Raw genomic sequence first — 25,546 nt, forward strand, 5'->3', positions numbered from 1 at the left:
AACTGATCCTCGACAGCATATTTAATCTAAGTCTCAGTTTGCACCTCTGTAAAACGGAAATCGTAAGATCTACTTTCCAGTGTCGTTGTGTGGATAATTCAGTATACTGGCACACCTGGACATTATTAGGTGCCAAGCGGTTACTTTTTGTGGTTAAAACTTTTATCTATTTATAAATTTATTTGTAAAGGTTAGCTTACTTTCTAATGAAACACTAATATGTTCTTTGTATAGAATCCATTATGGGAAATTTCTTATGGTTTTTTAAAATATAAATAGTGAAATGGTAGCTTGGAACATTTTACACATCTATTACAAAACCCACAGGAGTCATCTGGAAGAAAAGACTTGAATCCAAAGCAGGTGGCTGGGCAGGACATACTGATCTGTTTGAAGAGCTGGAATTCCCTCAAAGCTAATCAACTAAGAAAAAAGTCCAAGGGAAGTATGAGAAAACAGTAATTAATGACTACAAACACTGTATTTCCAATCCTCGCAATAAAGTTTCTGTGCAGAGCCACAATGAGATCAATTCCACATTTTAAACTCCCCACCCAACACTGAAGCATCATTATCCAATACGGGTGATTATCAGAGAGAAGTGAGGCCTCAGCAGCACAGAGCACTGATCATATGTCAAATGTCCAAGGCATTTTATGTGCACTACCTCATTGTGCTACCTACTCAACAACTGTTACAAGTTGAACTGTGCTCCTCCCAAAATTCCTATGTTCATGTCCTAGTTCTCAGTACCTCAGAACGTGATCTTATTGGCTACAGGGTTATTGCAGGTGTGATTCAATGAGATGAAGTCATTAAGGTGAGTGCTAATCCAATATGACTTACGACCTTATAAAAAGGGAGAATTTGGACACAAACACACACACGTGAAGATGAAAGCAAAGATTAGGGTGATGCTTCTATAAGCCAAAGACACCAACAATTACCAACAAACCACCAGAAGCTAATTGAAAAACACAGAACGGATAATCTCTCACAGCCCTTAGAAGAAATTAAACCAGCCAACACCCTAATCCTGGACTTCTAGGCTCCAAAACTGTTAAGACAATAAATTTTTGTTCTTTAAGTCAAAAAAAAAAAAAAAGTCATGTAATAAAAATGAAAGATTAAAATGGGAACCATTAAACCAAAAACATAGGCTAAAGAAAAATATTTCAGATGAACAGTATGCTCAGAAGTTTATAAAAGGCCAAGATAAAAAAGAAAACATTTAAGTTAAAAAAAAACTCACCTGATAAAATAACACCAATTTCTTAGAGCAAACATACTTGCTAGTACTAAACTCTTTAGAGAAATTGTCACAAGGATTTTTATATATGGTGCACTTAACATAATGCATCTTCAATACAGTTGTAAGGAAGATTTCCAGAAATACTTTATAGTCATTCTCAACAGAAGTAGAAAACATAATATTAAACCACAACCCAACTGAAGTAATTCCATAAAGAGCCAACAATATGTTTCAAGTACTTAGCTTTTCAGTGATCTACCTAGACCAATACTTCCCTCTTGAATTCCATTCTTTTGTTTGAAACATTCATTCCTGGCTCAGATAGACAGACAGATATGAACTAATACCAGTCACCATGTATTGCTTTACATGCACAATCTCAACAGTCCTTTCAGACGTACATCATTCATTGACCATTTTGGCGGCAGTGCCAGTGATGAGATTTGAAACCAGAACAGTCGTACTTCAAAGGCTCCAAAAATCACATTCCACTTCTGTCATTCCTAAAGTCCAGACTTACATTTACAACTGCCTATTATTAAATGTCTCCAACTAGACATGTGAGAAGTACTTTGAAGCTAAAGTTTATCCTTAGCTCCTTTCTCTCATCCAACCCCCCCAAGTAGTTGCTCTGTCCAATCTCTCAAATATGCCCCCTATATTTCATTTCCACTTGCCAAAATCAAGTCCTTAGTATTTCTCCTTCCAGCTATTATTAAGCCTAATCTGAATGATTTCCCTATTCCCACCTTTAGAAGCCCAAAAAAAGTGTCTTCTTAAGACACAGACCTCATCACTTCACCAGCACAGCCCAGAATGGCTTTCACAACGTGGCCACACAATCTGTCCTCTGACACCACTCTCCATAGTAGAGCCTACTCACCACACTAGAGGACCAGAGAACAAAATCATGTATGATGCTTTCTCTCAAAGCCTGCGTCCTTGTTCTCATCTGCCTGGCATGCCCTTCTCTTCTACCACGTGTGCGTCATACATCTTTCAAAAACCAGTTGAAATAACGCCTCTTCCAAAACATCCCTGAACAGTGTTTGTTACACATTTTATATCTATACCATATCATACTATGCCAAAATGTATCCATTTCAAAATCCTTTACTAGGCCACGCATTTATAAATGGAAGGAACCATGCATCTCTTACTCCCCAACACCTGTATGCTATCTGGCACAGAGGTGTTCAGGAAATGTTTGATAATTAAATTAAGTTTCCCAGTCAGTGCCCAGTTATATATGTGCTGTGTCATTTACTAAAGAGTAAGTCATTTGCACAAAGTACCAGACCTCCAGAGAGGTAAGCTGGCATTGTTTTAAAAGCCACAAGGTCTATCTGGCAAACTGGCCCTTACGGAAGTCATCCTACCTTTGCACCAAGATTAGCCACAGCAATGCCTATAGCAAAAACAAAAATAAAAAGTCCTGAACCAACAATTTTAGATGAATCAAGAGGCTTAACAAGCAGCCAGCTAAGATCCTACTGTTCCACACCACAGCATATACAGTACACTGTTTTAACATTAAATTTTTTTTAAGATACACATTATTAGTCTCCTCAATCAGAAAGTAACTGCAGTGCTGCAAAACGCCGGCAAGCACGATTCTGAAGGGAACGACAACACTAAGGCCTTCCCAGGTGAGCTGACTACCAGCCTGATCATAACTAACGACTCTCAGCTGCAGCTACTTAATCTTTAGTACTGCCCGTCTGATTACTTACTGAAAAATGTCTTTCAATAAAAGACAGTTTTAGTTTGGGATCCATGCCAAGATAATTGCTTTTCCTAACAATCAAAAGCTGACAACAAAGCAATAAATGTTTTGAAAGTCTTCCACTGTTCTTAATTGTTTTCTCAGTAAAGTGACTTGGAATTTAATAATGGAGAAATTTCATTTCTAAAACCAGCTTATTCCTTGTGCAAAATATCAGTTTAAGATCATCTAAACCCATGTTTTATTGAGAAATGAGAAGTCATTTTTTTTTTTTTTAATAGCACCTGTCATCTCTTAACATACTATAAAATTACTGGAGCTGTATTTATAAATATTGTCAACTTTACCCATTAAAATGTAAGGACCGGACCACAAAGGAAAGGATCTTTTATTTATGTGATTCACTAATGTATTCCAAGAATCTAAAACAGTACCTGACACAGAGTAAGTGCTCAATAAATGTCTGTTAAATGAATGAATGAATGAATGAATGAATCCCCACTTTTAGCCCAAATTATACTAAGTTGAGAGCTTGCCATAATCTTTTTTTCAAGCACACCACTTGTATACATTTAAATCTTTTTTACAATATGTGTCAGAGGACCTTGCTAAAACTTTAACTTTAAAAGCTGCCTTGATAATTTTTCCAAGCCTTGGGGACAGGAGTAAGATTCCCTGTCCTGTCTCTGTCAAGAAGACTCTCCCTCAAGATAGCCGACATATTGCCAGGAAGTCTAGGAACCATAAAGGTCACTTACGGAATTTAAACAGTCCCATTCCATTTGTCTTTCTTCACCCCGATCTCATCCTTTCAATAAAGGATACAGTCACATTCAGGAACAGCAATATTAATAGACAGAATAAGTTTACGAACAAATAAGCGAAATAATTAAGCCAAATGCAATGTAAAGTCCTTGCCAGCTCTTCCAGCTCCACCTAGAATCTATGAAGGTAGTCTAACGTATCTATACTAAGAATGTAGACAAACAATGAAAGACTATTAAATAGTAACACTAGTCTTTTATTAAATACACAAATGCAATTCCCCCAGAGACTTATTTACAAATACTAGCTTATTACGTTGCAAAAGATGTGATTCACATAACTATCTCTAGATATATAAGCCACTGGGAAAAATTTCTTTCTGGGGAAAATCTTGAGATGGATGACTATTTCAAACATCTTATTTTCAGCTAACGGTGTGTAAAATACAGGTTTTTTTATTAAGATATAACTGACATATAACATTGTATTAGTCTTAGATGTAAAATGTGACTTGATACATGTTTATATTGCAAAATGATTACTACAATAAGTTTAGCTAACATCCATCACCACACAGTTAATCTTTTTTTCACATGATGGAAACTTTTAAGATCCACTCTCTTAGCAACTTTCAAACATATGATACAGTATTGCTGTACATTATATTCTAAGGACTCATTTATCTTAGAACTGGAAGTTTGTACCTCTTGACTACCTTCACCTACCCCGCCTACCCTCACCTCTGGCAACCTCCAATCTGTTCTCTGTAATATCTTGGGTTGTTTTAAGATTCCACATGTACGTGAGATCATACTGTACTTGTCTACACAGTTCTTTTTTTCTTTTAATGAACCAAGTTTGAACCAGATTGCTGAAGATTCTGTATGCTCCTTACCATTTGTGTATATCATATTTTGCATAAATTTATGTATCAGTATACATAATACATTAAGATATAACAGCTTTGTGCCATCATTGGTAATAACAAAAAACTATAAACAATCTAAATATCCACTAAAGAGAAAAGTAGAATTATACAGTGGAATAGTATGCAGCTGTTAAAAAGAATAAGGCAAATTTCTATGTGTGGATGTGGAACAAACTACAAGATATGCAATTCAGTGAGAACATTCAAAGAGCATTAGGCTTCCATGTGTGCCCACACATGTATACATGTGTTGGTATGTGCAAGAGATAGGAAATACAAACATAGTGATGGTACAAAGAATATTTCTGAATAGATACATCATAAATTGGAAAGAATAACAGTCTTTTGGAGAAGGATCTGGGAACCAAGGAAGGAGGGAGACTATTTTTCACTGTGTACCCTTTTGTGCTATTTAAATTTTTAACCAGTGCATGTAGTACATTTTCAATTCCAAAAACAAGATACTGTTCCTATTTTTCTAAAGCTGGAATTTTAAATATTAAAAATATAATTAAAAACTAGCTTGAGAAAAATAGGAATAATATTTTTTATTTTTTAAAGGAAAAGCAAGAGATACCAAAAAAAGACATCAAAAAAGGGAGAGGTTTTATTTCTTAGAAGACTATTATCTACATGCCAATTAACTCAGCCAAGGTAAGTGAGATCAGCATGCTCTGCCCCAAAGTTAAGCTGCTGAGAGGTCAATGTTTTTAAAAGTTGTTGGGAAGGGAGGAGGATGAATTCCAAAGATTGAACATAAAATAATTTGTTTTCAAGAACATAAACATTTAGAAGCAGAGAAACATTTTAGAGCTGAAGGAATTTTAGACATCATGTACCATATCCCATTCTCCTGTTTTACAGACAAATAAATACATTTCCACAGGGACTAAATTACTAGCCTAAGATCACAAAGTTATTTTGTAAGAGAGAGTACTAAAATCAAAACCTCAGGACCCCCAGTCCAGTAGTAATTCCTATATACTGAAAGGAGACACCAATACTCTAGGTATTGATTTGCTAACAACTATATAACAATATATAAAACAAATATTTTATCATATTCCTTTATATAGCTTTGGCCAAAAAACTACTTGATAAACAGAATATAAAGTAAGTTAATAAGGAAAAATAAATGTAAGAAACTTGCTACAAAACTTGACTGTGTCTATGCAAGCACATGCTATGGACTGAAATGTTTCCCCCCAAAATTCACATATTGAAGTCCTAACCCCTAATGTGACTGTATTTGGAGATGAGGCCCTTAGGAAATAATTAAGGCTACACACACAAAAACTATTAATAATGATTAACCCCAGGCAATAAGATGAGGTTGGTTTACTTTAAATTTTACTGCTGTTTCAATGAAAATGTTACAATGTTTGACTTTTATAGCTTAAAAGCTAAATTAAGTAAATGAAATTCAACACTGAAATAGATTTTTAAAATATTTCTAGGTACTCTAAATATTCATAGTTTTGTATACAAAAGCAGATATGCCTAGAGGAAAGCAAACCAAAAAAAGCTGTTTCAAAATAGATAGATATAAATTTTCCATGTTAAAAAAAAGAAAAATTCAGCAAGAAAAACAAACTCTTGATACACAGAACTTGCCTGAAACTCAAGGGAATTATGCTGAGGAAAAAAAAAAAAAACTAATTCCAAAAGATCACATGCTACATAACTCCATTTATAGAACATTCTTGAAATGACAAAATTATAGAAATGGAGACCAAATTAGTGGTTGGCACGGATTGAGAGGGAGGGTTACAAAAGGGCCACTTGCGGGTGACAGAGCTGCTCTATGTTTTGGTTGTTGGCAGGCACACAAACACACAATAAAGCTCTATAGAACTGAATATGCACACGTATGCACACCAGTACAAATGAGACTTGGGAAATCTGAACAAGGTAAGTGGCCTGTCAATCAGCGTGGTTGCGATACTGCATTACAGTTAGGAAAGGTGTTACCACTGGGGGAACACAGTAATAGGACAAGCTCTTCCTGTGTTGTTTCTTACAACTGCATGGGACTCTACAGTTACCTTAAAATAGAAAGTTAGTTTAAAAAAAAAAAAACCAGAAAGAAAGAAAAGAAAAATTCTATAAAAGGGTAAAAACAGGAAGACGTTTTGGCAATCATTTCTCTTCTCACAGGGTCGTTTCAACTGTTACTTTTATGGAAAGAAGAGTTTTACTCGTTAACTGATTCTTACTGAGACTTATGTTAGTACAACCCTTTTTGAGTATTTCTGATAAAGCTTCAAGCTTTCCTCCTAAAACTTCTCAAGATCTAATATTAACTTATGCACGCATTTGTATTCCCCACTAGAATACAATCTCCATGAGGGATGAGGGCAGACTTCTGTTTCATTCAATGTTGTGTTTCTATCACCTAGATCAAAGCTTGCCACTAATGTTAAAAGAGTGAAAGGAATGGTGTTATAAGTGTTAGTTATCCACTCTATATCGCCAAATAAAAATGTTTAAACCTACTCCAGCTCTCCTCCTGGCAAATTCCCAGTACTTGCTTCTCTGTCAGCTGATTCAGGGTCGTGGGATGACAAGCATAATCCTGGCTTAAACAAAAACAGTTTTGCCATATTCCTTATCATACATTCCAGAGTTTGTACATGAACTTCAAGTTATCCCCTGCTTTCTTCCATTTGGGCAGACAACCACAGTTCAATCATCTGTAGCTATTTTACTAGTCTTGAAAATATTCTCAAAAATGCTGAGGTAAGGAAAGGCACAGGTAAATTGTAGGCTTATTAGTAGTAAATATTCAATAAGAGCAGCAACTAAGACTGAAACCTCACTACGTGCCAGGCAATGCTCTGAGGGACACATGCAATCCTATCACCTCTCTGAAATAGGCGCTATTACTAACTCCATTTTTTTAAATGAGAAAAACTGAGGCTTGAAAATTAAAAATTTGCCCAAGATCACACAGCTAGCAGATAAGAGAACCAGGCCCATTTTAAATATGTCTTATGGCAAAGCCTTCATTACTAACTAAATCAGTGGAACTAAAAATGTCTATTTTGGTAAAATAAAAGAAATCTGAGTTTCAAATAAAGTAAGCACATAAAATACAAATATTGGCATAATACCTTAGCTGCTAAAAAATGAACTTGAAGATGAAAAGTCTAGCTAGTTGAAAATATGAAAATTACATCATTAAAATGTAAAGAATCAATAATTCAGCTGAACCTAAATCAAACCACATTTAAGCCTTAAAAGATACCAAGTCCAACAGAAATATGAAATGTCAAAGACTTAAAGTAAATGCTTTTAAAAATAAATAAATAAACTTATTTTCCAAACAAAAATCCTGAATGCCAGAAGATGTTTACTACATTGCCAGGTCAACAGAAGAGCTGGAAGTAAGAAAACATAATACTCTGTATAGACAATAAATAAGTAACAAAGAAAGTATAGTTCCTTTACGAGATTGAAACATCATTGCAACAAACTATACTAAGAAGAAAAAAGCCTTTGTGCTTTAGTTTTCCAATGTTTGCAAAATAAGTATAAAATTTTCTCTTGCATTTACCTCTAAAGTTTTCACACACAATCTGAAACACTAACAAAACAATTCCTCAAATGTGAATTACTAAAACAAGGGTCAAAAACTCAACTACCAAGAGGAGCCAGGCATATAAAAGTCACCCAGTCAGTAAGAAGGAAATATGGAGTCTCACCCCATCAACAGTCCTAATTTCAATAAGAGCTGCCCTTCAAAGGAAGCCAGAAATCCACATTTCTATATTAAATCTCCTGGTGTTCTATATGTTGTCAACTAATTAAATTACAACCCACACACATGCAAATTAAAAACACAAGATTATACCATAAATTATGGCCACCAAAATGGCTAAAATTCTAAGATGGCTAATATGAAGTGTTGGGGAGAATGTGAAGCAACTGGAACTCTCATAAGCTGCTGGAGGGAACGTAAACATGACACAGTCACTTCAGAAAACCGTCGGGCGTCATCTACCAAAGCTGAATATACACATGCCCCAGTACAAGCCTGCAATTCCACTCCCACGTGATCCAACAGAAATTCGTAGACTTGAACCAAAAAACATGTTCAAGAATTTTTCAAACAGTGCTATCCTTAATAGACAAAACTGGCAACATTCCATTGCCCACTAAAATGAGAAAGTAAAATGTGGTACATTCATATCATGTAACACTACACAGGAATGAGACTAAGGAGGCTGCTCCTACATAACATGAATAGATCTTACAAATATGCTGAAAGAAAGCAGCCCACAGAAAGAGGGCACACTATCTGATTCCATTCTTATAAAGCTCGAAAAAGTGAAAAATGAATGCACAACGTTAGAACGTGGTGTCTGCAATCAGTAGTTACCTTTGGGAAAGGGTGGTGACTGGGAGGGGCAAGAGCGGGGCGTCCGGGGGAACCGATCATGTTCTAGTTCTTTATCTGTGTCCTGTTCTAAGTAAGTGTTCATCTGGTGAAAATTCCAAGAACTGAGGATTGGTATACTTTTTCTTGGGTACGTGTGCTTCAAATAAAAGCTTTTAAAACACATACACACACCTAGAAGATACCCAAGGAGCCCAAGCAAAATATTTCTGCAGGTATAGCCCGCTTATCAAAGTAAATCTGTTTATGACCTCTCAGCTAAGGAAATATTGTACATTTTTACTTTAAAGAAGAGCAAAGGAATAAGTAAAAGCAAAATAAAACTGTCTCAGTGACACTACATAATCAGGTCAGCAGCTAACAAAATTCAAATATCTCCTAACAGGAACACCTCTTAGAGTGTGTTGTCTATTTTAATTGCCTTATACACTTAATTAACAAATCAAGTCTGTCTCAAAAGGGGAGGTGGGTAGAGCTCAGTGGCAGAGCACATGCTTAGCATGCACGAGTTCCTGGGTTCAACCCCTAGTACCTCTATTAAAAAAAAAAAAGTCTGTCTCAAAAGATAAGAATACCATAAAATGTAGAAAGTAGACTAAAAATTAAAGTATAAAAATTCAAAGCACCAACACAATCCACTTCCCTGATTCCTGAACAACTTGACTTGCCATTCGTGATACGAGGCAATTTTATCTCATTCTTAAGGAGTCACAACCTGTACCACTGAGTTACCAAGAAGCCTACAGCAGAAAAGAGACTTAGGCTTCATTCAAGCCCGACAGAATCCAACTACATAATGCAGTTACCTAATGAAATAACTGCTAAATGACTAAATGTTAATTTTAAAATGCCTCTTACCACTCCTGCCAGTCCTCTCAAGACCCTACATCCCAGACAATTATTTCCCTTTTCTGAGATATATGAAGGATCCCCACCTTCAAGCCATCGCTAGTATTTCTCCTCCACCTCCCATTTTCACCTGTCCTATCTTTCATGTCCCAAATCTACTACCTCTGTGATTAGAAAATCCTAGAAATATCATGTAATAAATCAAATCCCAGCATTTCTGAAAGTGCTTCCTCCTGTAGGTAACAAAACTACTGTTCAGTTTAATTGCTTACTAATCAAACATTACTCTTGCATTAATTTGAGCCACAACTCAATATACTCAGCAAGTTTACCTTGAAAATGCAAAGTTGCTGCTCAAAAGTGATAACATTCCACAAACAAGATAACCATTTTTACAAAACATTTTAAGTTACAAATTAATCTTCTTAGCGTATCACCCTCAGGAAATATACTGCACTAAAATCCAGCCCACCACAGCAAAAAGAAACAGACACAATCTTTTTTCAAAAAAACACAAATCTCCTCATTGAGCAAATTAAGTGCTAAAGCATCAAGCCAAGTTTACAGTTTAAAAAACAAAAAAGACAAAAACGTTCTGACGTCCAAGTTCAGCTGCCTATCAAATGATTTTAAGATCTAAAAACTGTCCAGAATTCCCAAGAAAGCAGGACTTTCCCATTTGGTTGAGAAATGCTCAATACATCAGAAACAAAAAAGGAAAAAATTTGACACTTGCTCTACTCTTTCCTTCAGGGTAACATTCTGTAAACTAGATCCCACTTACACTTAACTATAATTGTAAACTCCACCCACGAACAACTAAAAAGTTGCAAGTCAATAGATAACAACAAGGGAAAGAGTAAAAAATACAGTCCTAAGACATCCGAACTCAAGGGCTCAGTCGCACACCCCTGGTGGCTCTCAAAGGCTAACAGTTCGCTTGATACAAAGCAGTGGAAGACAAGATCCTGACACCCCGCAAACTTCTTCCAGCTTTTGGGAGATCTATATTGAAATGCAAGTCTTGTGAAATTCCTACTCTCAACTCTCGACTAAACCCAACCATACTGTAAAAGCTGCTGTCCCTTCACTCCTAATCCTTAGAAAGCATTTCCTGCCTGGAAAACCTCTGTCCCAGCAGCTTTCCACAAACTTTTTCCGTTCGTTCGACCTACTCCAGGAAGCCTAGAGCCCGCCCTCACCTCCCGCCCCTACCCACACACACCCACTAGGGAACCTCCGCGCTCGGCCGACTGCACTCCACACGGGCACGCAAGACACATGTGCCTGCAAACCCAGCCCCTTTCCACACCCCCCGGAAACGACACCCCCTTTCCCACACCCCGCACGCCACAGCCCATCCCCCTTCCTCCCCGCCCCCACTCCAATCACCCCAGTCCACCACCCACGTTCCCGGGAAGCCGGCCTCCCCTCGCTCCCGGGCTCGCCGACGGCTGTGGGGAGGGGAAGCGGGAAGAAGGACGGAGGGCTCAGCCCGGGCCTAGGCCTCCCAGACCGCCCAGGGAGGCGAAGGCGGGGACCCGCGAGCCGGGCTCGCCCGCAGGGCCTCATCCGGCCCCCCTCCGGCCCCAGGCCTTCCCTCCGCCGCCGCCCCAAGGCCGAGGCCGCCCTCCCGCCCAGACCACACTCACTTGCCAACCGCGGTCCATCGAGGACGCCGCTGCCACCTCCTCCGCCGGCCGCGGCTCCGGCCCCCGGGCCCCCCAGGTCAGGCTTCTTGGGCCCCGGTGGCGGCCCGGCTCCCCCTCCCGGGACCGCTCCGGGCGGAAAGCCGGCCACGGGCGCGCCCGCCAGAGCCAGGGGGACGCTGTTGCTATGGAGGCCGAGGCCCGGGGCAGCCCCGGCGGCCGGGTCCTCATGCAGGAACTGACACTCCTCCCCGTAGAAGCAAGTCTTATCCTTGGCGTAGTAGCGGCAGTACTTCAGCTTCACTCCCGCCGCCGCCCCGCCGGGGACACCCCCGACCCCCGGCGGGGCCACTGCCGCCGCCAGCGAGGGGGAGGAAGAGGAGGCGGCGGCCGAGGGGGGCGGGAGGCCGCCGCCACTGTTCATGGCAACGCCGCAGCCTCGTCTTCCGCTGCCGCCCGAGGAGTCGCCGCCGCCGTCGCCACCATAGACCGGGGAGGGGAGGAGGACGCCGCCGGTGCCGGAGAAAAGCCTGGGCGGGTGGGTCTGTCCCGCTGCGGGAGCCGGAGCCGCCCGGGGAGCGGGGGGAGGGGAGAGGGGAGGGAGGAGGGGGTAGGAAGGAGGGAGGGGAGGGGGAGAGTTGGGATTCTCTCTCACTCACTCTCTCGTTCTCTTTTCTTAAAGGGGCCGCGCGGGACGACGGGGTGGGCGCGCGGGCCCAGACGGGGACGCCGAGGGCGCGGGCCAGGGGAGGGGCAGCGGCGGCGGCGGACGGGCGGGGAGGGCAGAGGGGCCGGTTTATTTTTAAATTCTGCCTCCACTCGCTCTCTCGCGCTCTGGTTCCTCCGAGTTGTTTATTCCATTTTCCTCTTCCTGAGACGGCCGTCGCTGCTGCGCCTGCGCGGCGAGGCGCGGGGGCTTGTGGGTAGCGAGAGCGCCAGGGAAGCCTCGCCGGGCGTCGGGCCCCCGGGGCATCCGCGAGCCGGCGGCGGTTGGACGGGAGGTCCGCCGAGCCGCTTGGCCAAGTTCTCACGAGACGAATGCCTTCCGTTTTTGTCTATCCTCTTACTTAGAAAACCAGACGTCATTTTTTTTAATTGAAAAGGCAAAATTAACAATGTGAGCGGTCATTTTGACGGTCCGCACCTGGGGACGGAGCCAAGCCCTTGCTCTGTCTGAAGAAGAGCTTCGTCTGTTCGCCACACTTCCGCGCCCTCATTTTTTCACCACCCTCTTTTTCCTTCCAGTTGAGGGTGCTGAGAACTACAGGACTGATTGCGTTAACTTCTGGGCCTTTCATCCAAAAATCGAACCGAAGAAGGTTGATTTAGTCAAACCCCCAGCTGAGTGCAGCACCTGTTTTCTCTATTTATATTATTGAAAGCCTGCAGTAAAATATTGTGAAAAAGTAAGATGCCACCTGGGAACGAGGCTGCCTTGACAGCGGCAGAAGGTTCATTTGTAACTGCGGTTGGTTTCTCTTCTCCAATCAGCTCCGTCTTGATGAGGAATTCATTTTTAAAGTGTAGTTTATGCCTCAGTGGTCTCTGATGTTCTGCTCTGCCATATTTAAAAAGGCAATTTTAAATTTTCAGGGATTTTAAAGAATTGCTATGAAGGAAAAATAATTTTAACATTTTAGTTTCCTCTGTGAAGGGTTTTCTAAAAAGGCAGTTGGAAGGGGGATGTTTGCTGGCAGTATTTGGGGAGTTGTGGCAAACAGTAGAGGTCGCAGGAGAACGGATGTAAGCTGGGGTGCCATGCTGCAGAAAGGGGGGAAGTGGAGTCCATAGACCGCAAACGGGTAAGCATGGTGATGTTCCTTAGCCAAATTCAAAATAGTAGTAACTGTCTTATGTCTCTGTTTAAAAACATGTTCACATGTATATGTATTCAACAGATATTTATTAATGCCCATTACGTGTACCAGGAACTGAGCTGGGAGCTGGGGAAGTAGAAGTAAACAAGGTGCAGTCTTGTCTGAGTTCAGATGGCTTGTTTATACTCTGGTTGGAGAGGCACAAGATTCACAGGTGATTACAAACCAGTGTCTTAGGTGCTAACCTTATGACATTAACCACTAGAGGATATTAAAGATGCTAGACTTCCTGGAGGAAGTTGATACTTTAATAGTAAAGAGTTGAGAATATCTGCTTTGAATTCACGCAGATCTGAGTTTTGCAACCCAGTGCCTATGCTTAATAGCTGTGTTACTCTGGGTAAGTTGCTTCACTTCTCTGTGCCTAATCCTTAAGCCAGGTAAGAATAATACGTGTTTCATAAAATAGAAACCAATAATGTATATGAAGTGTCCCATGCTTAGTAAATATTCAGTAGGTTGTAGCTAGTAGTAGTATTGCTGCTACTAGTAGTTAACGTATGAGTACAGGAGGGAGCCTTCCCGGCAAAGCAAACAGCTTGTGCAAAAGGCTTTGAGGTGAAAAAGAGCTTAGATTGTTAGATTGGTGATAGTGGAGAATTGAGCAGGGACCATAACACAGAAGTCCTTGAAAGGCATGTTAAATGATTAGACTTTTTCTTGAGGGCAATAGAAAGTTATCACAGGGTTTTAAAAAGTCAAGAAATGACATCAGATTTCCCTTTAAAAAGAAAAAATTGATTCTCTTAAGAAACTCATGAGGAAAGTAAGGAAGATGGGCTATCACCAATTTGTAGATGAACAAACCCAGGCCTGGAGTTACCAGCTTGTAAATTGCAAAGCCAAGGCTTAATCTCAGACCTTCTGATTACAAAACATGTGCTCTTCCCATTACACATTTTACCATTTCTACATGAGCATATATGTCTATCGATAGCTTGGAAGGGAAAGTGGTTCTGTGCTGAGACAACAGAGATTCATTAAATTCATGCCAAATTAAGCATGTCATTCAAACCTTTATCAAGAATCTACTGTGTACTGTGTACTGAGCAAGTTTTGCGCTGGGCTCTGATACACAGAAGTGTGTCAGATACAGCCTTTGTCGTCATGAGTTAGTGCAATCGTGAGAGAAATGCCAAAGATAAAGTAAATCATTCCTCAGTACCACACTGAGTACCACGTTTGACAGAGTTCTATTAAATCCTTGTGAAGAAGATGGAGAAAAGTAGGCTCAGATTCCATGATTAAGTGACTTTAGTATTCTGATTAGTCATAATCAAAATGTTAATAAAGCTGGCTTTGCCTCTCCTTAAAGAATATCCAGAGTATTGATGAATTGATACTTGTCAGCTTGCTCTTTACTGTCCTCCTTTAGACTGTCCTTAACCTATTTTTAGGGAAAAAAATGTTATCTACTGCCTAGATGAAGAAATATATAGCATATTTAGCAGATCTGCAATGTGTTGCAAAAACAGGGAGGATAGATAATGTGATAAATGACAGGTTAGGATTTGTCAGTTTCCATCATCTGGAAACATGGAGCAGTGCTAACAAAATGAAACCTAAAATAACATGAGGGAGAAAAAAGCAAACGGGCACTTTAATACATCACTGATGATACAACCTCACCCACCCCTCAACCCTGCCTCCTCAGAGCAAGTTAGCAAGGTTGTTTCAAAGGCCTTTAAAATGTACATCACCTTTGAACTATTGAACTAAAGTTCAAATACATTCTAAGAAAATAACCTTAAATAACAAGTTTTATGCTGCAATATTACTTATGAAAGCTAAAAAAGAGAAGTTGAAAACAACCTGAATTCTAAAATGGGAATGGTTAAATAGTAAACTGTCCACGTTGAATATTATGGAGCCATTAAAAAGCCATGAATTGTGCAACAGTGTTTATGATACAGTGTGAATATTTAACATGATACAAAATTGCACATGCTGTTTTATTGTAATGGTGTAAACAGTAAAACTCTAATAGAAATAAAGGTTAAAGTAACTGCCTTAAAACATTAGCAGTGGTTTTAAGACAGTGGTAAGATGACAGTACGTTCTTCCTAACTTTTCCTCTATTTCCCAGATTTGTATCATGAACATATATTATTTCTATAATAGAAAAATAAACATTAAATTTGTAGTGTAATCTAAACCTTTTAATGCTGAGGAGTACACGGATGTTTGTTACAGTGTTCTCTGTATTTTTTATTTCGTTTTGTTTTCAAATAAATTATGAAGATAAGCTGAACACTTGGTCATTTCTTTCAATTTTCACTAGTCGAGTGTTTCTCAAAGTATATTTCATGGAAGTCTGGTTTAAGAGTATATTAATCAGTATTACACAAAGAAACAAGTTCTGTTGTTGCAAAACTTTGGGAAACTGAGTTAAGCAACTTTACTTCAGGTCTTTTTCAGAGCTTTTAATGTGTTGATATGTTATAATTCCCTAAAAGCGGGACTTAATATGCAGAGTTAACCAAAATTTTTACCACTTTTTTCAGAACACTTTTTACTTTGAGAAACACTGTCCAAGTCATCTGCTTTCTGATTTTCCCTCTGTTTTAAAATTTGTCCACATTCTTCAGTTTGCCATCCCGACCATGCTACCCTGCTTTCTATTTCTGTCCAGCCGTAAAAAGGAAATGCTACCTCAGCTCATCAGAACAGGGGGCTCCTTCCACCTGGGACAGTCCTTTTGCTCCAAACCTCCTCTGACATTTCCTTAGGAATCTTGTCATTCCCCATCCAATATCTTCTCTTTTCTGACCCTCTTCTTAGTATATGGATATGTAAATTTAAATAATTTTTAAGACCTTTATTCCTTCCTGTTGTGAACGTCTTGTTATCAGAAACAAAAGTGTTTTTGTTCTGTTTTTAAAAGTCCCAGAAACAAACACTGCTAGTAAGCAGGCTGACTGATACAGCCACATTGGAGGGCAATGGGCAATACTTATAAAACTGTTAAACATCTATACCCTAGTCCCAGCCGTGCCGCTCTTGGTATCTCCCCTAGAAAAGCACTTTAGTGCTCAAAGAGGCATACACCCAGTGCGCATTCGAGGCATTGTTGATAATAGCGAAATTGGAAATAACCTCCATGTTCATAGATGGGTCTATATGTACCATGATCCTTGAAGACCTATTGTTGAATGAAAAAGGCACAATGCAGATAAATATGTGTAATATAGCACCTTTTCTGTAAAACCATTAAAATATTTCCTATAAGAATATATATAAATGTATACAGAAAAGACTGGAAGGATAAACATTAAATTGCTAACAAGATGGGGGTCGGGAGTAGTGATCAAAGAGGATTTCATCTGTAATATTTCACACTTCAGAAGAAGGTGTGCCTGCTTTTGTAATTAAAATTTTATTTTAAAAATTCCCATTGGTTTCCCTCTTTTGCCTTGTCTTCACGAGCAATTTATTTGAATCATCCATTCATAGCCAGTCTCTTCATCTCCCATTCATCCCTTAATCAAGATTAATCTGACATTTGCCCTTCCTATGTTAAAATATTTTTTTACAGGAGCCACCACTGATAATAGTTAGCAAATTTATTACATACTTTTCAGCCATTTTATATTTCCTCTGTAATATTCAATGGCGTTAACCATTTTCACAGCACTCCTCTCTCCTGGCTTCCAATCACCTCTTTCTCTTGTTTTTCCTGCGTTTTTAGCCCCTCGCTAATGTTTCCTCTGCCTCTGCCACTCAGTGCCACCTGCTTGGTAGGCCTTGCAGAAATATTTGTGAAATAACATTTCAAGTAATTCAGTTATTATAATTCCAGACAATTCACAAGTTATCCTCTGAGCTTTAAGCTTATATGGTGAACATGAAATATAATGTTAATGAGACAAAAAAGAACACTGGATTTGGAATTAAAATAACTGATTTGAAACAGTTTTTACTGCATTATACCCTTGTGGCTTTTAGCAAATCTCTTAACCTCTCTTAGCTTCAGTTTCTTAATTTTTTAAATGGAAATAATCCTTACTTGATGGGACTGTCCTGAGGATTCAATGATACAATGAGAACCTCATGGAGAAAATTATCTCTCTGCCACTAGGTAGACAAAGTTTTTATTTGAAAAGTAATTTTAACCACCTCTCTGTATAGAAGGCATTCTACTTCTTATAACTTTTATTACCTTTAATATTATTTCTTTTAGCTCTCTCTGTCTCTCTCATGCATCCCTTAACTTATATGATGATGATGTTGGCAATTGCTGTAATGATGCTTCAAATTCCATAATGTTTCACAGCTTACAAAAGCAGCTAGGCGTGTTTTTCACTTCTCCTCCCAACTATCCTGTGAAACAGTTAAAATGAGGATATTATGTTAATATTGGGATTCTGAGACTTTGAAAAGATCTATAAAGTTCTATGACTTGCCCCAAAATGAGTCAGCTTAGGCTCTCTAAACTCCCATGTTCTGTGATCTTGCTCTCCTGAACTGCAACCATCTCATTAGAGTTAGTTGCTCAGGCCACCAAAGGGGTAGGAACCACCCTGAGGGGTCTCAGCTGTTCTTCCCCAGACTCTTAAACAGAACGTGGAAACAAGGTTAATGGAAAATAAAACGACAAAGACTTTCAGTTTGGATTAGGAAGAAAAGAAGAAAACTGTATGTGTATCAGGATTCCATCAAAGACGCAAAAGCACTATGAGCGATAAAGAACAAGGGGCCTGTTACAGAGATCAGAGACCCCACGACTGGGGCGGGGGGGTCCCTGCAGCGCCGGCGTCTGCATCAGGTGCAGAGCTGAAGCCACCAGGGGTCATCCTAACCAACAGTGTGGAAGGACCGCTGGACGTGAACAAGAGCAGGGGCAACCTGGAGCCGAAAAGGGCACCCAGGATTCCCGAGGACAAACTGGAACCTGATCCGTTTCTCACTGACCTCAGTGGTCATTGTGGCACTGCACGTGCACTTGGCCCAGGAATCAGAAAAGCTGAAAGAAGAAGCTGAAGGAACTTCAGGCCCCAGCACTTCCCCGCACCAGGAAGGCCAGCTCGCACATGGTAACCCGTGTGCAGGCGGCCACAGTGCCTGGTGCCCTGCCCTGGCGGCTCTTCATCTTCACCCTCTGGGTCACACACAAACTCCTCTTGTGGTCAGCACTAATGGAAACCATACTGGGAAATAAATTCTGCTAAATACAAGTTCCAGTTTGGCTAATTTGACAGTACAGAAACCACCACAGTCCATGATTTATCAACTTGGTGTCTGCATTCTTTTTCTTTAAATATCCTTAAAATAAAAATAAAAATAATAGTAGAGTCATGCTTCCAGCTTAGATGATCAACTAACCTTCATAAACTTAAAGCAAGCAATTCTGTCCCCAAAAGAGGATACAAAATTTCCTTGTCCATCTTTCGGTGATACTCACTCCCAGCTGAATCACACTCTCCTAATAGCCTGTAACTTAAATACTATGTTATAAGGTTAATTACTGTTATTAAATATTTTAACACAAGTCATGTTAAATGGCAGGGGAATGGGAGAGGAGAGGAAAAAGTTGTTTAATATGCACAAATATATTCAAATCAAAACAAGAAATAGCTACTTCAACCCTTGTTTCTATAACTTAGTCACGTGGCCATAGCTTTATGTTACTTCCACGTGGCTCGCCATGGGTGCAGACCCCAAATTGCAGTTCTCTGCTGATCCTGAATAATCCCTGATAATAAAAGATGAGTGTATTCAGGAATGAAAGGGTGGTTTAATAGTTGAAAATCAATGTACTCTACCACATTAACAGAATAAAAGAGAAAAATCATCTTAATAGTCACAGAAAAAAACATTTTATGAAATGTTTTTGAATGCCCATGATAATAAAAAAATAAAAAAACCCATAGCAAACTAGTAATGGGAAAGAGCATATTTAACCTAATAAATGGTATCTATTAAAAAATAAATCCTATAGCAAATAGCATATTTAATGGTGAGATGTTGGAAGTTTTCCTTTGGAAATCAGGACGTTGGATGCCCGTTATAACCACTTACATTAACATGGTACCAGAGATTCTAACCAATATAAAAAGGGAGAGAAAAAAAGAATTAAGGATTGGAAAGGAAGAGATAAAACAAAAGAGCTGCAGAAATTATGTATGTGTATCATTCATACACAATTTTTGATTGTCGATACAAGATCAACATGCACAATTCAATCATATTTCTGTGTACCAGCAAAAATCAGAAAACTGAAATTTTAAAAATGATATAATTTATACAGCCATACCTAGAAACAATTCTAATAAAATGTGTGGAAGACCTCAAAACATAGAACCATAAAGCCAGTTAGAAAAACATGAATTATGATTAAAATTATCTAAATAAGTAGACATAGCAGGTTCACAGATTGGAAATATTAAAAAGATACCAATTCTCCCCAAATTACTATACAAATTTAGTACAATCTTAGTTAAACCCAAATAGAATGTGTGTATGTGTGTGTGTGTGAGAGAGAGAGAGAAAGACTGTTCACTACAGATCAGTGAAGAAACTGTTGTCTTTTCAATAAGTGATGCTGGTTTGATTAAATATCTATATATGAGTCGGGGGGGAAGAAAAGAAATTTGAAACTACCTCGCACCACTTAGAAAAATAAACTTAAGGTAGATTACAGATTTAAAATTAAAGCCATAAATCTTCTTGAAAATAACACATGATAGACTATCTTCATGACCCTGACGTAGCAAAGATTTCATGAACAAGACATAAGACATTAACAAAAGGGAAAAGCATGAAAAATACATTAAAATTAACATCTTAATCTTTAAAGTGAAAAATGGGAGTGGGATAAAATATTATAACATGTATAACCAATAAAGGGCTTGTAAACATAGTATATAAAGATCTCCTCCAATCAATAAGACAATGATAAACAACCCAATAGAAAAATTAGCAAGAGACTTGAAAAGCACTTTCCAAAAGATGACATGCAAAAGGCCAATAAGCATATGAAAAGATTTTTCAATGTCATTAGTAATCAAAATGAAAATTAAAACAAAAATGAATACTAACAACATAGATGACAAAATGGCTAAAATTTTTTAAGTGATAATACCAAGTGTTATTATCAAGAATTGTAGAGTAGCTGAAATCTTTATATACTACCACTGGAAGTTAAAATTGTTACTACATTGGGAAACAGTTTGGCAATATCTATTAAATTAAACATTAGCAGGCACAGAAATTCAACCCCTTGGTGAATTCCCAATAGAAATGCATACATGTGCATCAAAAGGCATGTACATTATTCCTAGAAACATTGTTTATTGTAGGCCAATACTAGAAAAAAATGCGTATATATATCATATACACCATATTTTCTTTATCCAGTCATCCGTTGATGGACATTTAGGTTGCTTCCATGTCTTGGCTATTGTAAATAGAGCTTCTGTGAACATTGAAGTTCAAGCATCTTTTTGAAACAATTTTTAAGTATTAATGAAGATTTCCCACTACCATCCCATCAAATTCACCAAGAAGCCTCTCAAATATTTTCCCTTATTTTCAAAAGAAAATGAAGCTAAGAATAGTTAAATAATTTACCTAAGATCATACAGCTAAGTTCAGAGAGCCATGTTCAACCTAGACAACCTAAATTTGAGAGCTCTGCTCTGTTTTCAGTACCCCATACTATCTCTCCAGCAGAATGAACATTGTTATTCCTTTTCCCCAAATACATCCCTCCCATTCCACCTATCTCCGCTTTCCCTTCTCTGTTCTCTCTCTCCCAGGTAGGGGTAACTGCTCTGTAGTCAGGTGTGTATAATTAGGTGATTTTTGTTTAGGCCAAAAATTCATAGTGCATCAAGGAAAGTTGAGCATATTACGTAGAAGATATAATTCCTCATTAAAGGTATTCTCATGCTAGAGAGCAGTTTTTAAATTTGATTATCATTTTCAAAAGTAAAGAATCATCAAAGTAGAGACATAGTTGTGGTAACTAATGTTAGAGGAATAGTTAATTGTGGGTTTTTACTGCCCCTGGGATTTGAATTAAGCATATGTGCAAGGGAAGATTCTTAGAGGACATCGATTTTGATAGTCATATACAAGATACTTGCCAGCATTTGTGGGCTCAAATTTTTCTTAAAAGCTAATGCATACAGCTAGAACTGTTGTCTCCTCAGCATACAATTCTAGTAGGATTATGTACACTTAATAATCATTCTGGGCAAAAAGTAAATGCTTATTAATTATTTAATCTGGTACCATTAATAATAAATGGCAATTTTTAAAAGTCAAGGTTTGTAAGAGAAAGACCTATACTCGGGAGCAAAAATGGTTCTTCTCAGTATGCACATGCTAGGAAAGAAGAAAAGAATACTGGCCATCAGTATCTCCAGAGCAGCAACTCAAACCACCACCTTGAGATTTCCCTAAGACTAGCTGACAGGAGGGTGTCAGGAGAGGGAAATAACTGTTCTGCCTGCAAGGAGAGGATAAAAGAGGAATCGAGTTGTAAGCATTCACATCTCTGTATTTGAAGATTTCATGCTCTGACCAGAGGTAGTTTTACTGCGAAACTAATGAGGTAGAACTTGCAAAGCACCCTGCTAAGGCTTTGGGAGGGGCCCAACACTGTGTTCCCATGGCCACATGTATTTATATAATTTTCAAAAGTGATATATTTTAATCACAAGAGCTACAACAATTGTCTCTTTCCATTGAGACTTCCCCTTGTGTTGGGTTATGTTGGTGATATATTTATGTAATTTAGGTGTAAGTGGGATATATTTATGGGATTCATAGTCACTTCCACATATAATAAAGTCATTGATCGTCATCCACGTAATAGGAATGGCTCCCAAGAGCACCCCTACCTCCCAATGCCAGCTCGCCATGAACCACGACACAAAGATCTAGGACCAGAGGTCACATTGCTTTACAGAGCATGCAGTATCCAGGTCATGGAGGAGAAACAAGATTGAAAATGTGCAAATCTGGAGCCTAATCTGTAGAAAATTCCTCCAGCCATCAAACATGTGAGATTGTAAACTGGAGGCTTTGCTTCTCATCAACACCTAGTGAAAATGGAAGTCTTCTGGTGAGAGGGTAGAGCTCAGTGGTAGAGTACATGCTTAGTATGCACAAGGTCCTGGGTTCTATCCCCAGTACCTCCATTTAAAAAGAAAACAAAAAAGGAAGTCTTCTCCTTTTGGACAACTTACACAACTGTAAACAACCCATTCATTTTTTTAAAAATGGGAGTGACCCAAAATAGAATCTGTCAGAATCCCTGTGTTTGCTGGACAAAGCCTATAGCAGTGTTACAGATGGCAAGCATGTCTCGTGTGAAGTTACATGTTTTATGCCTCTATAATTGAATTGATTCTTAATATGTATCTTATACATCCTTTCATGACAAAGTCTGGTGGTTCTAAACAAGATGGCATGCAAAACTGGCACCAAGGCAGGGAAATGGCACTGAAATCTTACTGCTCATATGTCAAAAAATTTCATTGAGATTTTCCCAAGTTTGACAATGGTTCTAAAAACTGACATGGCATAACCTCATGAGTTGTGATGCAGAAATTTTAACCTAGTAATAAAAAAGATTTGATTGTTTTATAAAAGACTCAATTCTCTCTCTATTCTCTCTATAGAACATGATTTTCTAAAAGCAATGCCATGAAAAGAGATAATCAAAAATTATGCAGCCAAATATATATATGTATAACTGATTCACTTTGCTATGCACCAGAAACTAACACAACATTGTAAATCAACTATACTTCAATTTAAAAAATTATACAGCCAGAAAAGGTAGGAAAAATTAATATACACATATGTCAGGCTGTTAATTATTAATTAAAATAATTTTTAAATGGAAATAAAATTGCCTTGATTTTGTGACATCTCTGGTATTTGTCAACTTTTTAAAATCTATCATTTGTAGGAAGATCTTTTCCAATTCTAAATAAATATTTACTTTTGTGTCTAATTTTATAGACATTTGTAAAGTTAGATTTTTTTAAAAGAATGTTCCCCAAATTACACATGATTTAGGTTGCCCCCAAACGTGGATCCTCCCTTTGGCTCTGACAAGGGAAAAAATATCCCAGGACTTAGAAAGTGATAGATCTACATAAAAGAATGAATGAATGAATGAAATTATGAACCAATGGAAAGTGAAACCTGCCCACTGCTATAGTCCACTATTCAGAAGACTAGTTTCTCGTAGACTATGCGAATACACTTGGGCATCCTATGTTCTGGGCTCTCTTTGCTCCTCCCTCTGGACTGTCTCCCTAGGTGACCTCATTCAGCAGTCCCATGGCTTAAATACCATCCACAGACTAATGACTCCCAATTTTATATCTCCCAAATTATCGCATGAGTCAAAAATACAAATAAATGAGTGTCATCAAAGAAGTTAAACATTTCAGAGGGACTCTCTGATGACTCAGATTTCAAATTTCACTGTGCAGATCATACTGTCAGTCAGTCTGCAGGTATTAATATAAGTAAAACCACATAAAACTGAAAATTCTCTGATTGTTACAAACATAATTATTCCTAACAATTCTTTTTCTGGAAGAAATCTCAGGCAGTCTTTTGCTTTAATTCATGGCTAATTTAATTGGTGAAATATTGTTGCAAAATTAATTCACCCAGCAACTATTTATTGAATGTGGACTCTACACCAGGGCTGTGCTGTGAAGTATGGTGCCCACCAGTCACTTGTCACTGCTGAGCACTTGAAAGATGATCAGTGCAATCAAGGAATTAAATTTTTAAATGTATGTGTTTAAGTTTAATCAATTTGTTTTTAAGAATTGATATTCAATTCAGTTATTGGAAAACTTTTAAGTATGTTTGAAACAACTTGGGTACGTAAATCAACTTTTTCAATTCTAAATTTTATGAAATGCAAATACAGTTCAAGTATTTATAAATACAAATTTAGCATCCAAGTTGAGATATACCGTAACTAAAATACACACTGGATTTTGTACACACACACCAAAAAAACCCCACTAAAATAGCTAATTAATTTTTGTCTTGATTACATACTGAAATGATAGTATCTTTGATATTTGGGGCTAAATAAAATACATTATTAAAATTAATTTCACCTGTTTATTTTTCTTTAAAAGTGTGGCTACTAGGAAATTTCAAATTACATACGTGGCTTGCATCATATTTCTGTTAGATGACTCTGTGCTAGAGACCTCTAAGGTGGAGTCAAAGATGATTTCCTCTGTTCCTTGATCTCAAGAAAGCAACCACTTCAGTCTCAGTTAGCCGGAGCCATTTGCTCTCATCAGCTTTTTCAGCCATCAGTCACACCAGACATCCCAACCAGTACACAGATACAGGCTATTGGACCTAAAGATGGAAATGTGGATGGAACAACACGAATGCATTCATCCTCCTAAAAAAGGGCAGCCCAAGGGAAACTTTAAATTGATGTTAGAATAAAAATATAATTATTTTTATACAATTACTAGTAAATTCCAGTAAATTTCCAATAAATTCTCACTATTCTTTATTTTCAAACCCACTTCAACTTCTCCTTTCGGAGAATTTAATAATTTCCTGCTTTACAAAGTCCCGGGCATTTTTCAATTCCCTAAGAAAGGGGGGCGTATTAGTTATCTATTGCTGCTTAACCGTTTACCCCCAAATTTAGCAGCCTAGAACAAGGAACAGCTGCTATCTCCTGGCCTCCAAGGCCAGGAATCTGGGCGTGGCCAGGTCGGCCCCTCTGGCTTAGTCTCCCACTGGCTGCGTCAAGCCGGGGCTGCAGGCCACTCTAGACTTGACTCAGGGAGAATCGCCTTCTGAATTCACATTGTGCGGCTGCTGACAGGCCTCCCACTTGTCCTCACTGGCTGTTGGCCAAGCCCTTGGTTCCTTGCTGCTGGGCCTCTCCACGGGGCAGCTTACAACAGGGCGGCCGACTTCCCTTAGAGCACGAATGAGAGAGGAGAGAGGACAGGCAAGATGCAAGCCTCACCCATCCTGTAGCCTCATCTCCCAACAGCATCCAGTCACTTCTGCCATTTTCTGTGTGTTAGAAGTGAGTCATTAGGTCTGGCCTACCTTCAGGGGAGGTTATTACACAAGGACAT

The 25,546-nt window shown here is 38.7% G+C and overlaps 1 protein-coding gene across 12 annotated transcripts in view; it reads right to left on the reverse strand.

Annotated features, from left to right (window-relative positions):
* Window positions 1–12,461, reverse strand: part of PAN3 (poly(A) specific ribonuclease subunit PAN3) — a 110,442-nt gene extending 97,981 nt beyond the window's left edge. For 5 of the 12 annotated variants that reach the window (XR_004325782.1, XR_004325783.1, XM_032496385.1 and 2 more), the window contains exon 1: window positions 11,572–12,461. Coding sequence is in view for 9 of the 12 variants with exons in the window: in XM_032496385.1 (XP_032352276.1) it covers window positions 11,572–11,992 (421 nt within the window). In the remaining 3 variants the exon portion in view is untranslated. The remainder of the gene's footprint in view (window positions 1–11,571) is intronic. The other 7 variants (XR_004325781.1, XM_032496390.1, XM_032496386.1 and 4 more) reach the window with 2 other exon arrangements.
* Between the last annotated feature and the right edge of the window lie 13,085 nt (window positions 12,462–25,546).

The sequence above is a fragment of the Camelus ferus genome, chromosome 14 (assembly GCF_009834535.1).
Source record: "Camelus ferus isolate YT-003-E chromosome 14, BCGSAC_Cfer_1.0, whole genome shotgun sequence".
NCBI lineage: Eukaryota > Metazoa > Chordata > Mammalia > Artiodactyla > Camelidae > Camelus > Camelus ferus.